General features: G+C 41.5%; 1 protein-coding gene across 28 annotated transcripts in view; it reads right to left on the reverse strand.

Moving 5' to 3' along the window:
• Positions 1-21,304, reverse strand: part of NRCAM (neuronal cell adhesion molecule) — a 298,298-nt gene that overhangs the window by 68,771 nt on the left and 208,223 nt on the right. For all 28 annotated transcript variants that reach the window (XR_012156792.1, XR_012156791.1, XM_073328057.1 and 25 more), the window contains 2 exons: positions 14,818-15,002; positions 12,477-12,608 (listed from right to left, as the gene is read on the reverse strand). Coding sequence is in view for 26 of the 28 variants with exons in the window: in XM_073328057.1 (XP_073184158.1) it covers positions 12,477-12,608; positions 14,818-15,002 (317 nt within the window). In the remaining 2 variants the exon portion in view is untranslated. The remainder of the gene's footprint in view (positions 1-12,476; positions 12,609-14,817; positions 15,003-21,304) is intronic.

Consider the following 21,304-nt stretch of genomic DNA (forward strand, 5'->3'; position numbering starts at 1 on the left):
TGTGATTAAACAGCTGCTGAGTTCTAGAAGTGGCATGGGATGCTTTGGGATGAAATATACAATGCTGAGTAAAAGACAGAGATATTATTGAAGTTACTGGGCCAAATATTGCTCAGTTATCCCTGCACGACCACAATAAATTGGGAGGAGTTGAAGGTGAAACTGAAAATAGAATCTAGCCTGTCAAATTTTGTTGCATATAAATACACCAAAATACAGTTTAATGTATTTGCAGACATCATATTTTTGACGATATCTCCTGGGTCTGCATCCCCTGATATTATCTGTGAATTTGAGAGCATAATTAAGCCTGCAGAACGCATTGCCAAAGATATAATTCAGACCAAGAGCTGAGGAGAAGTAAAAAAAAAGTAACCATTTATATGGATAATAAGAACATCCACTGCCAAATTAGCAAGGATTTTTTTTAAATGATATAAATCTTCATGCTTCAAGGCATAACCTAAATTCTAACTGAGAGGAATTAGGAATTAATTTCCCATATACGTTATTTCACAACTGCCTATTATGGGTTGTTTTCCTTGAACCTTATACTAAAACATCTGGTACTGACAACTGTGACAGACAAGATAGTGGACTAGAAATATCTCTGGTCCAGTTCTGTTTCTCAGTGTGACCCCCTTTCCTCTGCTCAAATGGCTCTCATCTCACTCTGATTGCAAGGCTTAGTTTTCACGAAGAAATTTCACCAATTTAACTAAATCATTTTCTAAATACATTTTTTCCTATCCAATTCCAGGCTCAAGAATGGTTTCCTTTTCAAGTCCAGTCCACCTCCATTCCTATTTCTGGGCCACCATCACTCTGTTGCTGAGGGGGTAATCAAATTTGCTTTGCTTCCCTTTTGTATCAAAGGTTTCTGGTCTTCTCATATTCTGTTTCAAGACCCATTTTGCCTTAATTCTGCCCATCACCTATCTTTCAACTGGCTTAACTACCTGGCTGCTTGGCTGGTCACAACATCAACACTTGCCTCTACTTCAGAGAATCCTCCTCTCTTTACGTATGCCTGGTTCAAAACCTGTTGCCAACAGACATGCCAAACCCGCAAAAAAACCCACAGAAATTTGGCTTGTTTTTGGCTTAATTGCCTTGTGAGTTGCTTGTTGGCTAGTTTTTGGCTTGTAGCTTGTTGTTTCTTTTTTTTGATTGGCTCCCGGCAAGCAGGGGCAAGGTGGGGCAAGCAGGGGAGACAGTCAGGGATGCACAGCAAGCTCACCAGAGTCCCAGACTGCACACCAGGGAGTCTAGTCACATAGAGTGTTAGGGTTCTTAGGGATTGGCTCATTTTGGCCTTGTTTTGAAATGGGATTAGCTTGATTTTTGGCTTATTGTGGAAGTCAGGGCGCTTATTTACCAAGTGAACGTTGGCAACAGTGGTCGCCAATACTGGCCCTACTAAAAATGTGAAGGAGTCATGTTGTTTCACATGTTCACATGCTATGTCAAAGATCTTAATTTTATGATGACATTTCATACTCACGAAGTGAAACAGATCCTTCCAGCCCCTGAAATTAAATACTAAATCAAGGTCTCAATATAATCTCTGAGGGCATATTTACTGTGCTAGGCCCTGATCTTGCAAAAGAACTTTTCCAGGCACATATTTCTGCCAGTGTAGATCCCTTTTACAGGATGAAGTACTTTGAGTTGACTCTACTGGAATACAATTTAGGAGTTTCTGTAATATTCATAAGACTTATGATTCTTTTACTGTGTTCATCAACAGTTAACTGACTTTGGGCAATTACCACAGACTTACAAAGATGTACCAGTAGCACATAAAAGTGATGACATTATTTTTGGAAATGGACTATTTTTTGCAAGCAACAGGAAGGATTTGCCTTCTAAGACCTGTTTTGTGACATATTTGATAATTTGTAAGTCACATTGACCTCTGTGGAAGGAAGCAACTGAAAATGAGCTCATTTTTACATGTTTATGATAATGATGCTATAGGTAGCATTGAAAAGCCACTTTTAATATATGTGCCATTTTCTGTTGCTTATAACTTTCTCCAACAAATTACTTTTTGGGATGAAATTTCTCACATTAAGACTCAGTTCAAAAGTTAACTTGTGTGGGGAAGGTGTGGTGAGGTGAGGGGAGGCAGGTTGTCAAAATTCCATTCAGCTGTGTTTGAGATGTCAGTGTATGGAAAGAACAGTCAAATCTGACTGCTTTTTGCAATCCTATCTAAAAGCTGGCTACTTTTTAGAACTTCAGTGAATCTATGGACTTAAGCCCCAATCCTGCAATCTGATCCATGTGGACAGACCCCTGAACTCAAGCAGAGCTCAGCTGACTCTGTGCATAAGGGACCTGCCCATGTAGATGATCAGAGTGAGAATCATGACTTTTGTTCAGAACATGGACTACTGGCATGTTAGACAAAATTTGAGTTAGAAACATTGATAGCAAAAGCAGCAGGAAGCTGCATATTGTTTAAACACAGTGTGCAACTTTCTGCTAAAGGAATGATCAGGACTTGCTCAAGGAATTCTGTTGCTCTAGACAAACTTGTAAATATCTGTCCCGACAAGCCCACATTTGGTTCCACAACGTTACTGAAACCCTAATCCTGAAAATACTTACACACGTGATTACGTATTTGCAGAACTGAGACCTGAATGCTTTGCCACTCCCAATATTTGCAACACCCTTAGGTGCACATTTGCTTTCTGTATGTTGAATCAGCTTTCTATGTGCTTCTCCAAATATGCAAATAAATACAGCATGTTCAAATACAAAGAAAGCTATATACTATGTCAGACACTTCCTTTATCTTAGCTAGTCATTCCGCACCGTAAGTCTCCCCTATGTTGATCTGAATCTATCATCATCATTAGACTGCACATCCAGTTCTAGTTTTGCATGATATCCCCCACTGGATAGCACTGGACATTTCTTACAATAATATATTTATTTGATTGGACTTAGTAGCACCGTTCTATTTTCTTGTAAAAAAAGTAAATGCAACATTATAGATACAACTGATTAAAAGCAACATTATGGTTAGACTTGGGTGAAAAATGGAAAAAAAATTCCACAGAATTGTTTTTGCCATTTCTCATTGAAATTTCTAACTTTTCTGATGAGATGTATTTACTCTTTAGATTGTATACGTACAAAATTCAGGAAGTTCAAATTTATGATTCTCAGAGCAACAGTTAGTTGAGTACATTGCATATAAACATAGATAACTAGCAGTCAAAAGAAGAAAAGAAGAAAAATGTACCCTGATTACCAAGAAAAAATCCCTGACAATAAAATATTAGGGCCTGAACAAAAGCCCACTGAAGTTAATTGAAGTCTGTCCACTGATTTCAATGGGCTTTGGATCAGGCCCTAAAATGCTGTTGAATAGTCTTGCCAAGGAAAGGGGGGAAGTTACATTGCCTGACATGTTTAACATTCGACTAGTCAAACATGTAATAGATGTCCATTAGAGAATAACCCCGAGAATGAAGATGGGCTGGATGGCCTAAGATGTATTTTTCCATCTCTGGTTTCTATGAATTTATGATGTATTAATTATTATTATTATTATTATTATTATGATAATGGTCAAGCCGTTGAGTGCTCCTAGAATCACTGAGTGACTTCCTCAAATTATTTCCACGTCTGAAATGAAGAAGCCACCAAATATTAATATCACACAACAGCCGGTATTAAATGTTCTCAGCTATATTTATTTAAACTGTTAGACCCACAGGGCAGGGACCGTGTCTTTATTTGCCCATAAAGTGCAATGCAGGCCCAGGATACTAAACAAATTATTCTCAGAAATATGCTACTTGGAACAGAACCATATTTTGTAGGGTAGGCTGTTAACTGTGTTTCTGTTTGATAGTGAAGGTGATAACAAGTATGTTGATGACATGCTCAGATGCTGTGTGGCAGACTCCCTTGAACTAAAAGCTAACCCAGTATACTAGAAAGGAAATAAACACAGTAACCAAGCTGCTTTTTCACATATTGTTGACAAAACGTACACCTTGTCGTTCTGCTCATCTTGGAGCGTAATCTTACTTTGATCAATAAGATGTCATAAAAAACACAGAGTAGAAGTGGAGAAGAATTTCTCTTTGGGACAGAATAGCAACATTAATTACTCTAATTGCCTTTAGATGCCAATATCTTCTTTAACACAGTACACTTATGAATCAAGAGCAATAATTTCTTCCATGCTTTTAAAGCGAGCAGGTATGATTTCTGATAAACCTTTCAGAAATAAATTTTTATTTTTTCAACCCCCAAATAGAGGCCAATAAGATAGTGTTGGGACACATAATAGTGTACTTATACTCGATGCTTGATACTATCAGAGCAACAGAAGGAAATGTCGTTAAACTGTGATAATTCACAATCTCTTGTTCATCTTTTTTAAAAAGCTGTTATGGTATCATTTTGCAACAGGGTAGAAAATTAATCATTCAAAGAAACAAATACTTGATATGAATGTTGACACTGAACATATTTCATCATAACTGTAGAGCCCAGATTGTCAAAAATATTTCTCATAGATTATGCACATTTTGCAGTGAATGTAAACACTATGGCGCATGTCAATCATAGCTCTTATATATGTGATCCCTAGCAGATGGTGCTTAAGACCAACTTCAGAGATAACTAAAACATGAGCAATATTCTGAAGACATAGTAGATCCTGTTGTTGTTTCTGATGAGATAATATAATAATGATAAGCAGTCTTTCTTATTGACATAAATTGAAATACTTGGCCATTGTCTAGCCTTCATGCAGAATGCTGTTAGTCCTCATGTAGGGTTTGCAAATTTTGGAATGACCAAAGTATCATCTGTCTTACAGCCAATAATGCTAAAAGTAATGCTATTTATTTCATCCTACATGCCTCTTCCTCCAGAGGATCACATTCATAACCAATATGTAAAAGTTGTGATCATATCCATTACTTGTCAGTCATTTCCCTACTTAAAGTTATAAATGTATGATCCAGTATTGCTGAAGGGAGCTGAAACCATAAAAGTCAAATAAGATCATAGTTAATTATTTGCATAATTGTGGTGACACTATGCCTTTTATTAGCTATAGTTGAAAGTCTAGAATGGGGACAAGACAGTAAATATAAAATAAAGGACAGAGTAAGAGAAGAATGTCCTAGTGCTTATTAGATTTAAGTAAATTCTGTTGGTAACTGGCTGAATCAAGATGGCATCATAACCGGAATAATCCATATCTTTGTGACCTCCACGTTTCTCACATGCTCTACCTGAAACTAATCTTGAAGAACATCCAAAAGCTACAGATAGTGCTGGATATGGCTGTTCTCCTGCATATAGGTTTTAGCTGCAATGAACATGTTACACTTATATTATGTAAAGACTGTACTTGTGATTCAAGACACGACACAGGTGTATGATGGGGTATCCACCCCACATAAGGCCTGAAAGGGTCAAGGTGGCCAGGTAGGCCAATTAGCTGCCTAGGCTACACCTGGAGAAGCCAGGGAGATGGGATTAATTAGACCTGAGGTTCAGCTGGACAGGAAGAGGAGGGGCCTGTATAAAGCCCAAGATCCGAGAGCACAAAGGGATGGCAGGGAGATAGTCTGCTGTCACTTCCTGGGAGAAGAGGGTGTGTTTAGGGTATAGAGATAGGAAACCTACAGTTACTCCCTGGTTGGAGGGAGTTTGGGCTGGTAAACCAGAGAGGTGGGAGAGCCAGAAAGGCAGGAAAGGCTCAGGGGAAATGCAACAAGGTATGAGATAGGGCAGACCCTGGCTGCTGATGAAAGGGCACTGAGCTAGAACCTGGAGTAGAGCAAAGGCCTGGGTTCCCCTGCAGGCCCCTGGGGAAGTAGCGTGGACCAGGCAGCAGAGAGTGGACTGCCTGGGACAGCTTGTCTTGGAAGACTTTGATACCCTGGAAGGGGAGGACCTCAGTGATTTGGCCAGAGGGCTGAGTCACTAAGAGGAAGCTGCAACTCCTGGAATGAGAGATGCCAGAGGGTGGGAGATAATGACGGGTGAAGAGACTGACAGAGGAGGGCACAGCACCTGGAAGGAGCTAATCCCCAGAGCCACCAGGAGGAGGTGTCACCTGCAATGAGTGGACTCGTGACGTGGTGGAGAATGCGGACAGGCGATTACTCCTTATAAAAGGGGAGTCTAAGAGATTGTGGTGGACCATGAGGGACAGTATAAGGTGGTCACACCTGATACAAGAGGAGCATGGAAGGCAATAACAGAAAAAAGGGAAAGAGAAAATGGAGTCACAGTAGGTGGAAGCCTTTTCTGCTGAAGGCACTTATACGCTCCCAGCCTGGACTCCAGAGTCTTCGCCCCTGCAGATGGGGACTGGCAAACAGCCAGAACGGATCCAGATCCTGCTGAAGTATGATCAGAGACAGTGGGAGGCACATTGGTACCTGCAAAACTATTTGACACAGCTGGCTCAAAGCACTGTATTTATTTAAGCTCATGCAGGAAGAAATTAGCAGAGACTGCAGAGAGTGGAAAAGAGGTACTAGGGCCAGGAGGGCAGAAGCAAGGCCAAAGGAGTGTTATGCCTCCAGGTGAAGGGGACACCTGAAAAAGAGAGTGCCCCTACCTGTATGGGGGAGAGAAGCCTCACCCAGAATGCAGAAAAACAAAGAACCCCCAAAGAGTCCAACCTGTGTGGAGAACAGGAAAGGGAGGGGCATGTTTTGCCTGCGGTCAGCAGGGGCACCTAAGGAGGACATATATGAGTTGTAAGGTGAAGGTGAGCCCAGGAGAGGGGACTAGACAAGAGAAGGTCAAAGCATGGCCAGCTGACAAGGCACAGAAAAAGGTTTGTTTTGGGTTCAACAAGATCGGCCATATAAGAAGGCACTGCCCTCTTAAGAAAGGACGGGGTCGCAAACAGGATAGCATGGACCCGAATGAGATAGGAAAAAAGGGATCAGAAGATAAAATGATTGGGATGGAGAAGGCCCAAATAGACACAGGAACGAACACAGAAGTGAGGGAGGCTATGATGGGAACTCAGACCCTGAGGGAAAGGGAGCTGGGGGATTCTGTGCAGCAAGTAAAGATGCTGCAGAAGAAATTAGGAGCAGCCAAGCATGCCTTACAAGAAGCTGTAGAAGATTTAGAATTGCAGTGAAGTGAGTATCAGGACACCATCGAGGAGAAAGGCAGATTGCTCCTCATGGTGGGGGACCTTGAGCAAGAGATGGATGACTTATGGGCCCAGTTATGGCAGATGCCAGGCAGGAGACACCCGTGTCTTCCAGGGATGCAGTCTTGAGGAGGAGTGATTGTGATGGGGTGTCCACCTCACACAAACACTGTATAAAGCCCAGGATCTAAGAGCAAAAATGAACTGCAGGGAGGTAGTCTGCAGTCACTTCCTGGGAGAAGGGAGGTGTGTTTGGCCTATAGAGAGTAGCCTGCAGTTACTCCCTAGGAGGAGGGAGTTTGGGCTTGCAAACCAGAGATCGGGGAGAATGAGAAAGACAGGAAAGGCTCATGGAAAATGCTACAAGGTATGGGGTAGGCACACCTTGGTTGCTGATGAGAGTTGCAGGCCCAGGTTCTCCTACTAGCCACTGGGGAGGTGGCATGGACCAGACAGCAGAGAGTGGACTGCCTGGGATAGTTTGCCTTGGAGGACTTTGATACCCCAGAACGGGGGGACCAGAGTGACCTGGCCGGAGGGCAAGTCATGAAGAGAAAGCTGCAGCTCCTGAAGTGAGATGGTCCTCTCTCACCCTGTGGCCTACATGTGAAAAGACAGCCAGAGGTCTCTTCACACATAGGTCGCAGGGTGAGAGAGGACAATCTTACTCCAGGAGCTGCAGCTTCCTCTTCGTGACTTGCCCTCCGGCCAGGTCACTCTAGTCCTCCCATTCTGGGGTATCAAAGTCCTCCAAGGCAAACCATACCTGGAAGGAGCTAATCCCCAAAGCCACCAGGGGCAGGTGCCACCTGCCAGGAGTGGACCCTGTGACAATGTATAATTCACTCTACATAGTTTTGGGCCTGGAAACTTGAAAGGCTGCCTCTTTTCTATATGCTATCCCAAGGTTTAAGACTGATGGTTCTGAGTAATGGTGCCTAGATTTAAATGTCTAGGGGCTGATGGTTGAGGGCCCCGAGTGTCCATCATAACCAAAATCTGTAGGTCCTCAGGGCTTTGTGCAGATCTACTTTCTCAGACCTTTGATCAAAGTGGCTAAACGTCACATTATGTATTTACACTATTTTATGGGACTAGAGTCTTTCTGGTGGGTTTAGTCAAGGTGTTGTTTAATCACATATGTTCTGTGGGGAAAAACTAGGAGAGAAAAGCTGGGACTCTTGGCCTGCAGTTGGATTGTGTACTTTGGAGGAGTAGGGGAAGTGTTAAAGGTAACTAAGCAGGGCTTGGAGAAGTTCTGAACTGGGCAGTGGAAGGGCCAGGTTTGCAGGGTTGAGCGAAGGGAGTAAAGAAGTCATTTGGTCAATGAGGGTGTGGGTGAACTGGGAGTTGGTGTGCGTGGTGGCGAAGACAGTAGCTGAGAGGTGATTTGGTATGAGCTAGATTGGAGGAGCAGAAGTTGGGACTCGGAAAGAACAACGAGGGGACACAATGTTAAGAAGAATGAATACTGTTTTCTCTCATCTTGCCCTTTATTGTAAGCCAGCACAATTTTTCATTCTCCAAGAGAGAGAGGACAGAAGACAGAAGAGAGTGCCCCTTTATTTTCTCTTTTCTTCCTCCACCAACCCTTTCTTATTTGCCTGAAAACCAGCTGCCTGAGACCTCCCTAACTGGTACTCCAGGTTCTCACTCTGAAAATAGGGTCAACCTACAGGGAATGGTAGGAGGTGGAGGCTATAGGGTGACAGATTGTTACTTGCAGCCCCACCACGTATTTTGGGCACCAGCAACCACTGTCCATTGGGTACACTGTATGCACTAAATAAAACCCAGCTTCAATGGATTTCATCCATGCTATATTCATTAGGCCAGATCCTGGCCCATCTGCACAACTCCAGCAGGAATGATGGCTGGGATGGTGAGTGCATGCTGGCACTGACAGCCCATCTCATTCTCTTATGGGACTGGTCTCCTCCAGAATATCAGAGCCCAGTAGCCTCCATCCTACACTCATGTGGCTGGGACCAGCAGAGTGCATGTGTGTGTGTAAAAATTCAGGGAAAATAATAAGAACTAAGAATTTTCCTAACCAAGGATTATGAAACATTCTCATGAACAGAGATCAAAGGGTTATCCTTTCTGTCTTCAATTCAATGTATTATGTGATTACAAAGAGAGACTGAATAAAAATATCACTTTAATGTGAAAAATGATATAAGCATGTAAAGAGCATATCAAGTGAAGATCATCAGTTTCTTTCAGTATACTTCGTCCTCTAATTTTGAAATGTGTGTGTTTAATATTTAATAGCTCAGCCTGTACTATAAACCACTGAACCAATAAATTAGTCTTTTGTGCAGTATCACAAGTACCTTTCTAAAGTCCAGTTATGTCAGTGGTTCCCCTTCCAATTAATTTGGATAATTACTTCCTTAAAAGTTTAGGCACTTTATGCAAGATTTCCCTTTTGTAAACCCATGTTGAACATTTAAACCATAAAACCTAAAGATTGTGCAGAAGTATGAATGATGCAGAACTCAAGTGTTAATTGAAGCACAAGGCAAAGCAGAGTCAGGGTCTGAACTGGACACCCTTACTCATGTGAATTATCGTAATTGACCTCAACTGGACCACTCATATAAAGATTACTCATGTGAGTAAGGATTGCAAGATTAGGCCCTTATCATTCCAGCAAATTACTGTAATTATAAAATTGTTTTCCTTTTAAAAATGTGATCATTAACTAAAAATGAACTAAAATTTATTTCTTTTAAAAAAGATGTTCATACCAGGTAACAGACTCTGGTGGCGGGGGGGGAGGGTGATTATTTTAGCCACTACTCTTTTTTAATTAATTTTTTTAAGTGCCCACTATTTTCCCCCTTTTTTGCATGATGTTGCCTTTCAACTTTCTCCCTCTCCCCCTCCCTCTCCTGGATGTTAGGACCTTTCCTTTAATTGAAACATGGGTGAGTGGCTTTCTCTTCAACACTGCCCCATCCCTTGTCTGAATATAATAGGAAAACAAAACCGGAAGCATTAACCATCTCCCAGATGTGTTTTCGAATAGAAAACTAAAAGTATTGCAAACAGATTATTGGGCCACAGAAGGTGCATTGTGGGATCTCTGGTGACAGAAGCTCTTTGAAATTCAAACATAGCAGTTTCGCTTTGAAATGGTGCCACGGGTGTAGCTCTTCCAGCACTGCCCTGCAGCCCAACCAGCTGCTTTAGTTTCATCATTTTACAATGATACATTAAAAATTCAACTTGAAGCAAGTGGGACCCTGCCCACATGAGTATTTTCTATGCCAAGTGAAAAAGAGGGCATGGTGCATTTGCAAATCCCACAGACTGGCTTCAGCTATTTTAAACTGGAACATTTTCCTTTTAGAAGCTGCAGAATTCACAAGTATAGCACTCTGTCACTTGCCTCCCTTTATCTCCTGCACTCCCTCAGATGCCCTGTCATTTAGTTACACTTTGCACTGCAGCAGTCAGCTAAACTCCCAGTTAAATATTTGCAGCTGCTAAGGAAAGAGGGATGGTGGAGGGGGGACAGAACCCTGCTAAGGAGTGAGAGAGATCTCGAACTTCCAAAGATACCAGTGACACATCAGTATGCAATAGAGGTGGATCCTGATTACCAGAGGAGGAAGACTGGAATAATCAAGAAGGACAGAAGAGAAAGTTGAACAACTGGGTGAGAGTGGAGGCTGCAGTGGGAGGGGCCAGATGAATTGTAAGGGCTGACAGGACAAAAAATCTACATAAATATAGGGCAGAAAAGGAAACGAAACTGCAGGAGAAAGTAAAGGAAGAAAATTATGAAATGGGTATAAAAATGTATTTGTTATTTTATCAGCTGTCGACCTATTTGAGTGTATCGAGCACACTTATGAACGCTTTGAGATTTACCATTTAACCTCAAGGTTATGTGACTGAGTAAGCCATCATGACCCAGCATTTTAAAACCTATGTTACAATCTTAATCAAATCATATTTATCTACATGTCCCACACCACTTCCCTGGTGAGTTTTTCTACCTTCTCTCACGCAGATGTCTGGCTTACAGCATTATCCCTCAGCTTCTCCTGATAGTCTCCATTTTAGTCACATTATTAGCTGTTTTCCTCAGACCAGCTGTCTCTCTTCATTTTCCAAGAGGTTTCACACCTATCTGGTAAGGTTTTACTTTTCTCTTTTGCAACTTCCTGGGATGAACTCTGACTCCTGGAAGCCCTGCTGACTCTTTCACTGATCTTTACTTGAACTACTTCTTACCTTTTTTCAACTTCTTCAGCAATTTCCCTTTCATACTACACTTTCAAATCTTTAAAGTGCCAGCACAAGACGGCAGAATTTCAGAACAATATCATCATTTCTGACAAAGCAGCTGGTTAGGTTGTCTGGCTTTATCTTCAGTGTTACATTGGGAAAGATGAGGAAAAAAGGGTGAAGGACCAGCAGTGATTATATGATATAATATAAGCTGAATATAAGAAGAATTGACAGCATATTGCAATATTGGTGTATAAGTCTTCCTCAAGAACAGATGTGCTATAGATAGCGGTTGTCTTGCATCGGTCATATTGTGCTGCCAGTCATAACACTGCTAACAAATGAGTGACTGGGGCATCAATTCACAGAGCTTTTCTTATCCACATACACAGAATTAGTTGTTTCATTGCCTTAGGGGTTCATCTCCTCTGACACCTACTTGCCACAAGCTGATTTCCAGACAGCTGCTGATTCATTCACACAGCCTTACTACAGCCTTTGACTGCTGAGAGCTGGAAGGCTAGTACATATTCCAAATTCTAACCCCTACAGAGGTGCGTAATACAACCACAGAGGTTTATTTCTGACCTCCTACCCTCTTTTCAGTTCTTACACAGAACCAACTTTCCTGTGGGGATGCAACTGAGTAGATATGAATCTTAAGAGATCTAATACATATTGCAATGGCAATACGATTAGCAGTTCTATCCCTCTGATATCTCCAATCAGTGGAACACATCACAGTCTCATTACTAAGACCTCATCTCCATGAGTATTACACTAGCAGACAGCGTAACAGGATACTGAGTTGCCCACTTCAAAACAGTAATATTTGGAAGCTTCAGCACATTGGGGCACATTAGAGGTAATTTCTGCTGTTTCATCTTCATGCACAGTAGCATTTTTCTTTCATGACATATGCATTTATTATTCAATGTCAGGAAAAACATCCTTAAATATGGAATAATTATTCATATGTGAACAAGTTTCATATCCCTTATGTGTCCCTAATCTTTATTGGTTTGTGTTTTTATTCATCCTCCATTAAGATTATTAAAAGTCTTACTTGCTATAGGCACACCATTTGTTAGCCAGCTAATATTAGGTTTGGGGTTGCCATTAGCTCTGCAGATCAGGGTTCCATCCTCTCCAGGAGACAATACAAGGTTTCTAGGTGCTGTGATCCAGTATGGAGCAGCTTTGGTGAGGAAAGAAAACACAACAATCATTAATGTTACAGGTCTCCTTTCAGAAGGTCATACAGCCCAGTAGCTATAACTGGCAAAAATGCTGATTTTTATATCTGAATATTTTACAGGTAAAATCATGTTTTGATTAGCTCAGGTTACAAGTGACACAAGCCATTAGGCTGTCAAATAGATGGACAATAAATCATAAAGCATGCATAGCTGTCTGCATCAAAATTTTCAAGTAAACAAAATGTGATTCTTAACTGAATTTAAGTAAATTCGATTAATACACATCAATGGCTTTAATCCTAATCTGTATTTCTAAAGTCAGCAAAAGATAACAGACTCTGGCTTCTGTAAAAGGATTAGTACAGTAGCCTTTCTAATAACTTTTGAGGCATCCCTGGTCCTCAGGCTATCCATAGAAGAGGAAGAGAGGGACTGATAATGGGGAAGAGTAAGTTTGAGTGACTTTCGCAGGTAGGGGAGGAGAAACAGATTTAGGGTGAAAACCTGGCCCCACTGAATCAATGGAAAAACTCCAGTGATTTTAATGGGGTTGGCTGACAAACACAAAGAGACAGAGAGAGAGAGAGAGAGAGAGAGAGAGAGAGACAAAATGGACAAGAGATGATTTCTTTACAAGAAAAAATAACTTCTGTGTGCCTATCAGCAGATCCTTTGCAGTAAGTCTATGCAAACAGCATATTTTTTCACATTTTGTATAAAAATAAATAAATAATGTGTTTGTATTCGTGGACACAGGTGCATGGAAAATTTATCTTTTTATTTTTTAAAAAGGAAGTGGTTGATACCCACAGAACCATCTTGAACCAAACAAAGTCAACATCAATGTAAACTGGTATCAAGAGTTGTTAACAAACACTGCAAGGTTACTTAAAAGAAGTGACTGATTTGCCAGGTGAGGAATAATCAACTATCATTAGCTAATTCAAACAAGAGCCATCAGGCACACTTCAAATACCAATTTATTTGAAGTGTCTTTAATACCACTGGACAGATAAAACCTAGTAAAAATTAGTTCGGTAGAACCAGAAGGGGATACGAAAAAAGAAGGAGGGAAGATGGGAAGGGCTGATAAGGGAAAAGAGAAGGAGAATGGGGATGGGAGGCAGAGGAGGATGAAGAGAAAGAAAAGAGCAGGGGTGAAAGTGAGCTGGTAGGGGCCGGTACTGTGTACCGGTAAGAACCCGCACGGCCCATACCCAGCCCACAGTAAAGTCCCTGCCCCTTTTGCCACTGACGGCGCGGGGGGAAGGGGCAGGATATTACAGTGCTGCCGTGGCAGTGCTTTAAGGAGGGTCCTTTGCTGCAGCAGCACTTTGACACCGATGCACTCCCTCCCCCTCCCCCATCGCAGCAGCGGCGCCCGGAGCCCCGGGCCCTTTAAATCAACACGGGAGCCCCGGGCAGCGTGGGCCACGCAGTCTGGAAGGGCTGGCTGGGGGATGCTGACCCATCAGCCCTGCCCCTTCCACCTGAGGCCCCGTCCCTTCCGGGGGCCAAAGCCGCCCCGGCCCTGTACCGGTAAGCGTCCTCAGTTACCTTCACCCCTGGAAAAGAGAGAAAGGAAGAGAGAAGGACGAGGAGCATCAGAAGGGAAAGGAGCAGCAGAGGAAGTGGGGGAGCAGTCTCTTATGACACTGAAAGAAAGCCTAGACCAAATTCACCATAGGTACCAGTTAGTATTGCATTAATGGACTTCTTTCTAAGGCAGGGCTTCTCAAACTGGGAGGTCATGACCCCTTAGGGGGTTGCGAGGTTATTACATAGGGGGTTGCGAGCTGTCAGCCTCCACCCCAAACCCCGCTTTGCATCCAGTATTTATAATGGTGTTAAATATATTAAAAAATGTTTTTAATTTATAAGGGGGCCTGCTATTTGAAAGGGGTCACCAGTACAAAAGTTTGAGAACCAGTGTTCTAAGTGATAGCTTCAAGTTAGCACCACAGAGCTGTTTGGCAAAAAACCACCACCACATACTAACATGAGGCCATCATAAAAATTAAAGACTAGACATGCTAAAGTCTGTCTTGTGGGAAACCTTAGTCGATTTAATGTTCAGTTCATTTTACATTTATCATTCATCCTTGTAAATACGATTTACTGAAATATATTTTCCTGATAAAATATATTACTATATAACCTTGCATTGGGATGCTGACATTGTAAAATTTGGGGTTATTTTAGCATTACCTTTGACAGTTACTGTAATGGTATGGTGAGTGGAACCTAATAGATTTCTTGCTACACATTTGTATTTTCCAGAATCAGCTTCGGAAACCTCTATGATCTTGAGAGTTTTCTTAAAGTTTTCAAAAAATGTCCTGTTGATGGGCAGTTCTCCACCTTCTTTAATCCAGCGGATAACTGGTGTGGGTCTGGAGAAAGAAAAAACAGATGAGATTAAAGAGCTGGGGTAAAAGCGAGGTTAAGAGTTCAATCCATTAATTTTTCATGTTTGTATTGTGAAGATAATTATTGTACTGAGAACTTCAACCCAGGTTTTTGGGGATAACCAACAAATGTGGAAAATGGTCCAGCATTACTCTGTCATTTCCAGTAAATTCACTAACATCAATAAACTTCCTTGATTTAATAATTACAGAATAATGTTGAATCAATTGCAATTTACAACCTTAATGACTCTAATAAAAGTTTCAAATACATACGTGAATGTTCTTTATCTAAATTATGATTATTTATTTGTGGTGGCAACTTGATGTTCATGTTACTTTAGAAGAATTTACTCACCTTGTAGTGATGGTTCTTCAAGATGTGTGTCCCTATGGGTGCTCCACAGTAGGTGTGCTTGCGTCCCTGCACTGTTGATCAGAGAACTTTGGCAGCAGTATCCATTAGGTCCACACATGCACCATCTCCCCTCATGCCCCGTCTTGAGGCCAACTAGTGCACTTGGGCTAACCCACCTCAGTTCCTTCTCTACTGCAGAGTCATTGACAAGAACTCCAAAGTAGAGGGGAGGAGGGTGAGTTGTGGAACACCCATAGGGACACACATCTTGAAGAACCATCATTACTGCAGAAGGTGAGTAAATTCTTGTTGTTGTTGTTCTACTTCTTCTTTGAGTGGCGTCCCTATGGGTATTCCACTGTAGGTGACTCCTGAGCAGTATCCCACAAGGGCTGGGGCTTCAGAGTCAGGTCAGTTACTGATGATAGTACCGTGGAACCGAAGATGGCATTGGAGGCCAGAGTCCCCAGTGATTGCATAGTGTTCTGTGAAGGTATAAACTGACGGCCACGTTGCCGCTCTACAAATCTCTGAGATAGGGACATTCCTGAAGAAGGTGACGAATGAAGAGATTGACCTCATGGCATACGCACAAATAGTATCTGGAGATGTCATGTTGCCAATCTGATAACATTGTCTAATGCAGCCTGAGACTGACTTAGAGAGTCTCCGGGCTGCTGGGGTCCCCAATGAAAAAGGGGGAAAATAGAGTCTCCTTTTTTGACTAGGGTATAGAAAACAAAAAGAAAGACTACAGCTAAGACTAAGGAGACTAACTACTAGGAATGCTAAAGAAATTAATGATAGCAAACGGGCTGCAAATGGCACCATCTCTAGCCAGGGATGGCTGAAAAGGAACTAAGGGGGGGTCGCCTCGTGGTGGGGCATGAGAAGAGATAGGACATGTTCAGGCCTAACAGATACTGCTACCAAAGGTCTCCGATCAGCAGTGCAGAGACGCAAGCACACCTACAGTGGAGCATCCATAGGGACACTACTCAAAGAAGAAGGTAGCTTTCAATAATAATATCACCTATATGCAGCATCTGTCTTCTTAAGCTAGGGTGACCAGATGTCCCGATTTTATAGGGACAGTCCCGATGGTTGGGGCTTTTTCTTATACAGAAGCCTATTACCCCCAATCCTCTGTCCTGATTTTTCACACTTGCCATCTGGTCACCTTATATTAAGCAAACCCATATTATTTTTTGTACTTTATAAATTATACTATAGCAGGCTAGAAACCTGAAATTTGTCACACAAGAAATTTCCAAAACAAAAAATCTTTGAAAATGTTCATTTCATTTTGACTTAAAACATAATTGTCTATGTTTTTAAGCCAAATAGCAAAAATGAAATGCCATTTTGAGTTGAAACAAAAAAATTGATTTCATAAATGTCAATTCAAAACAAAAAATGTTCATTTTGACTTTTCCCATAGGAAGGTAGAAATTTTTCATCAGAATTTATATTTTCGTGTAAAAAATGTCTATTTTGACAAAACTGTATTTTTCTGAGGAAAAAAATTCAACTACTGTGTACACCCAGGAATCACTTCATTGATATTGAAATTAAGGTACCTCTGGGGTGGTTTGTGACAGCTCTTTAAGGCCCCAATTCCACAGGAAATGTTTGGCAAAACTACCATTGACTTCAACGGGAGTTGTTAGGAGTAGGCCTAACAGCACAGTGCAAGTATCTGCACAAGTTTTACCAGGAATATTGTATCTTACTGAAAGTGCAGAAAGAATATAGGTAGGCCAAATGAAGTTACATAACCCTAAATTTGTCCTGGCCAAAAAGAAATATTAACACCCTTATCTTCTGTAAAAAGTGTCACATAATTTTAACTGGGGAGGGCTTCAGTTTTAAATCTCATCCTAAAGACTACAACTGTAGCACAACTATATCATCTAACAACATTAAAGGGCACTGAGTCACAACTGACTCAGAAGGAAGAGAGACACTTACTTCTTGTAGGTCTCCCATCTGAGCACTGACCAGGCCATATCATTCTTGCTTAGTTTGTGAGAGCTGATCAGATCACAACCAGCATTACTCTGGATAGGGACCATAGCTTCAATACTTGGTTGTACTCCAGACACTTTGTGCCCTACCAGACAGATCTGGCTCACCAAAGGATTTATCATCAATAGAGGGAGGATCTTCGAATAGTACAGAGCCACAATATTAGTTTTGATATCATCCACTCCTCGAAAGCTGGTTTAGAGGAAATGGACAGAGCAAAGGAGACATACCAGGCCATTCCTGTGCCCCAACAAGGCCATGTCTACACTACAAACTTTGGTCGATACAAGTTACTTTGGCATACAGCCGTTGAAGTTTGTATATCATTTGGGTGAGTACATACTTGGCTGCTTATGTCGGTTATTGCACATACTCACCAGGAATGCTTGTGTCAATGCAAAGTGTGGTGCTCCATGAGTAGGTATCCCAGTGTGCCACATACCGCTATCCAGTGCAATACCTTTTAGGAAATTTTTGCTTCATGTTGTGGGATAGAAATGACTGGCTCAGGCATCTCTGGGAGACAGGGGTCAACTTCCCACCACTGAAGCAATGAGGTTCCTGACTGCAGTGGAGCAATACAGAGCATGCATGGCCCTATTTTGGTATCAGCCTACCTTGCCACAGTGTATAACAGAAAGGGCTACTTTTCTATGGTTATGCAAGCATTGGTGAATCATCAGGGAAGCTTCACTGATATCAATGTGGGCTGGTCAGAGAAGGTGTATGACGCTTCCATCTTTAAAGACACAGGACTGTTCAGAGAGCTGCAAGCAGGGACTTTTTGTTTTCTTGACTGGCAGATTATCATTGGTGATATTGAAATGCCAACAGCGATTCTGGGGGGCCCAGCCTACTCCTTGCTCTCCTGGTTCACGAAGCTGCACACTGGCCATCTTGACAGCCTCACGGATTCAACTACTGGCTCAGCAGGTACAGAATGACAACTGAATGTGCTTTTGGTAGACTGAAGGGACCCTGGTGGTGTTTAATCATAGATTGGGTCTCAGTGAGGGAAACATCCCAATGGTTATAGCTCTCTATTGTGTCCTGCATAATATCTGTGAGGCGAAGGGGAAAAGCTGCTGCCAGGGTAGAAGGTGGAGGTTGAGTGGCTCTCTGCTGAGTTTGAACAGCCAGACACAAGGGCCTTTACAAGAGCCCAGTGTGGACTGATATGTTTGAGGAAGGCTTTGAAAGAGCACTTTAATGGTCAGGCACAGTTGTGTTCTGTGCTGAAGTGTTCTCTGGTCCTAGAGCTTTGAGTGCTGCTAAGAATTGTGTAGCACTGGCTGTACATTTATAAGCATGACAGTGTGTTTTCCTGTAGCTATGAATTAAATGGCACATGCTGTAAATCTACAAGTACTGATTGCTTTCAGCATGCATTCTGTAATATGTGTTGTGAACTAATAAAGATAATTTTATTATCCAAAAATAGAACTTTATTGAGTGAGAAAAACATTATAGAAAAACAATGTGGGGGGAAAAAAACCCTGACAATGTAACACAAATGTTTAACATAAATTAAAGGGGTGGAACTTTAACATTGGAAAAGGAGGTAACATTTCTGTCCATTTGAGTGCACACATGCAGTCTGTTGTGGCTATACAACACCAACCATGGTTCTCACAGGTCAATGTCACATATATGCAGCATCTGTCTTCTTAAGCTAGGGTGACCAGATGTCCCGATTTTATAGGGAAAGTCCCGATATTTGGGGCTTTTCCTTATACAGAGGCCTATTATCCCCAATCCTCTGTTCCGATTTTTCACACTTGCCATTTGGTCACCTTATATTAAGCAAACCCATATTATTTTTTGTACTTTATAAATTATAGTATAGCAGGCCAGAAACCTGAAATTTTTCACACAAGAAATTTCCAAAACAAAAATCTTCGAAAATGTTCATTTCATTTTGACTTAAAACATAATTGTTTATGATTTTAAGCCAAATAGCAAAAATGAAATGCCATTTTGAGTTGAAACAAAAACAACTGTGATTTTTCTTGCTGTCCCCTAGCTTGGAGTGGTACGGGTAAATATGAGGCCCGTGATGCCATGTGCGGGGTGCAGGGAGCAGTGACTCTAGAGTTCTCCAAGGACTACCTAGGGTGGGGAATCTTGGACTTTTGGACCTGCAGGTCAGCCAAGGTCTGCAGCATTTGAGTTTGCTACCTGAGAAGACCCACCATAGAATCATAGAAATGTAGGGCTGGAAGGGATCTTGAGAGGTCATCTAGTCCAGCCCCTTGCACTAAGGAAGGCTCAAGTAAACCTAGAACATCCCTGACAGGAGTTTGTCCAACTTGTTCTTAGAACCTCCAATGATGGGAATTCTACAACATCCCTTGGAAGCCTATTTCAGAACTTAACTATCCTCTTAGTTAGAGAGTTTTTCCTAGTATCTAACTTAAATCTCCCTTGCTGTAGATTAAGGCCATTACTTCTTGACCTAACTTCAGTGGACAAGGAGAACAATTGATCACTGTCCTCTTTATAACAGCCCATAATGTATTTGAAGATTGTTATTAGGTCCCCCTCAGTGTTATTTTTTCAAGACTAACCATGCCCAGTTTCGTTAAACTCATAGTTCAAGTTCCTCATAGTTCAAGTTTTTTAAACCTTTAATAATTTTGGTTGCTCTTCTCTGGACTCTTTCCAATTTGTTCACATCTTTCCTAAAGTGTGGCGCCCAAACTTGGACACAGTACTCCAGCTGAGGCCTCACCCGTGACGAGTAGAGCAGGACAATTATCGCCATTTCGAACACTCTTATTGATATATCCCAGAATGATATTAGTCTTTTTTGCAACTACATCACACTGTTGACTCATATTCAATTTGTGATCCAATATAGCCCTTAGATCCTTTTCTGGAATACTACACCTAAGCCAGTTATTCCCTGTTTTGCAGTTGTACATTGAATTTTTCCTTCATAAGTGAAGTACTTTGCACTTATCTTTATTAAATTTCATCTTGTTGATTTCAGACCAATTCTCCAATTTATCAAGGTTGTTTTGAATGCTAACCTTTCCTCCCGAGTGCTTGCAACCCCTTCCATCTTGGTGTCATCTGAAAATTTTATAAGCATACTTTCCACTCCATTATCTAAGGCATTAATTAAAAACAGTAGTGGACACAGGACCAAACTCTGCAGGATCCCACTAAATAAATATGCCCTGCCAATTTCACTTTGAACCATAGATAACTACTTTTTGAATATAGTTTTTCAATCAGTTGTGCATTTGCCTTACAGTTATTTCAACTAGACAGCACTTCCCTACTTTGCTTATGATAATATAATGTGGGACTGTGTCGAAAGCTTTATTTTAATCAAGATATGTTTACTGCTTCCCTTATATCCAAAAGGCCAGTAACCCTCTCAAAGAAGGAAATTAGGTTGGTTTGGCACTCATTTGTACTTGACCAATCCATACTAGCTATTCCTATTATACTCTAGGAGCTTACAAACTGATTGTTTAATAATTTATTCCAATATCTTTTCAGGGATTGAAGTAGGCTGACTGGTCCACAGTTCCTAGGGTCCTCTTTGTTCCCCTTTTTTAAAGAGAGGTATTATGTTTGCCCTCCAGGCCTCTGGGACCTGACCTGTCCTCCAAGAGGTCTTGAAGATAACAGTTAATAGTTCTGAGGTTGCTTCAGCTAATTCCTTAAGTACCCTAGGACGAATTCCATCAGGCCCTGTCAACTTGAAACCATCTAACTTATCTAAATATTCTTTAACCTGTTCTTTTCCCTATTTTGGGTTGTGTTCCTTCTCTTTTCTTGTTCATATCAATTGTGCTGAGTATCCATTAATGGTATCTGGTCACCATTAAACTTTTTAGTGAAGACTAAAGCAAAATAGGCATTAAACACCACAGCCCTGATGTTATCA

This window comes from Lepidochelys kempii, chromosome 1 (assembly GCF_965140265.1).
Source record: "Lepidochelys kempii isolate rLepKem1 chromosome 1, rLepKem1.hap2, whole genome shotgun sequence".
Lineage (NCBI taxonomy): Eukaryota > Metazoa > Chordata > Testudines > Cheloniidae > Lepidochelys > Lepidochelys kempii.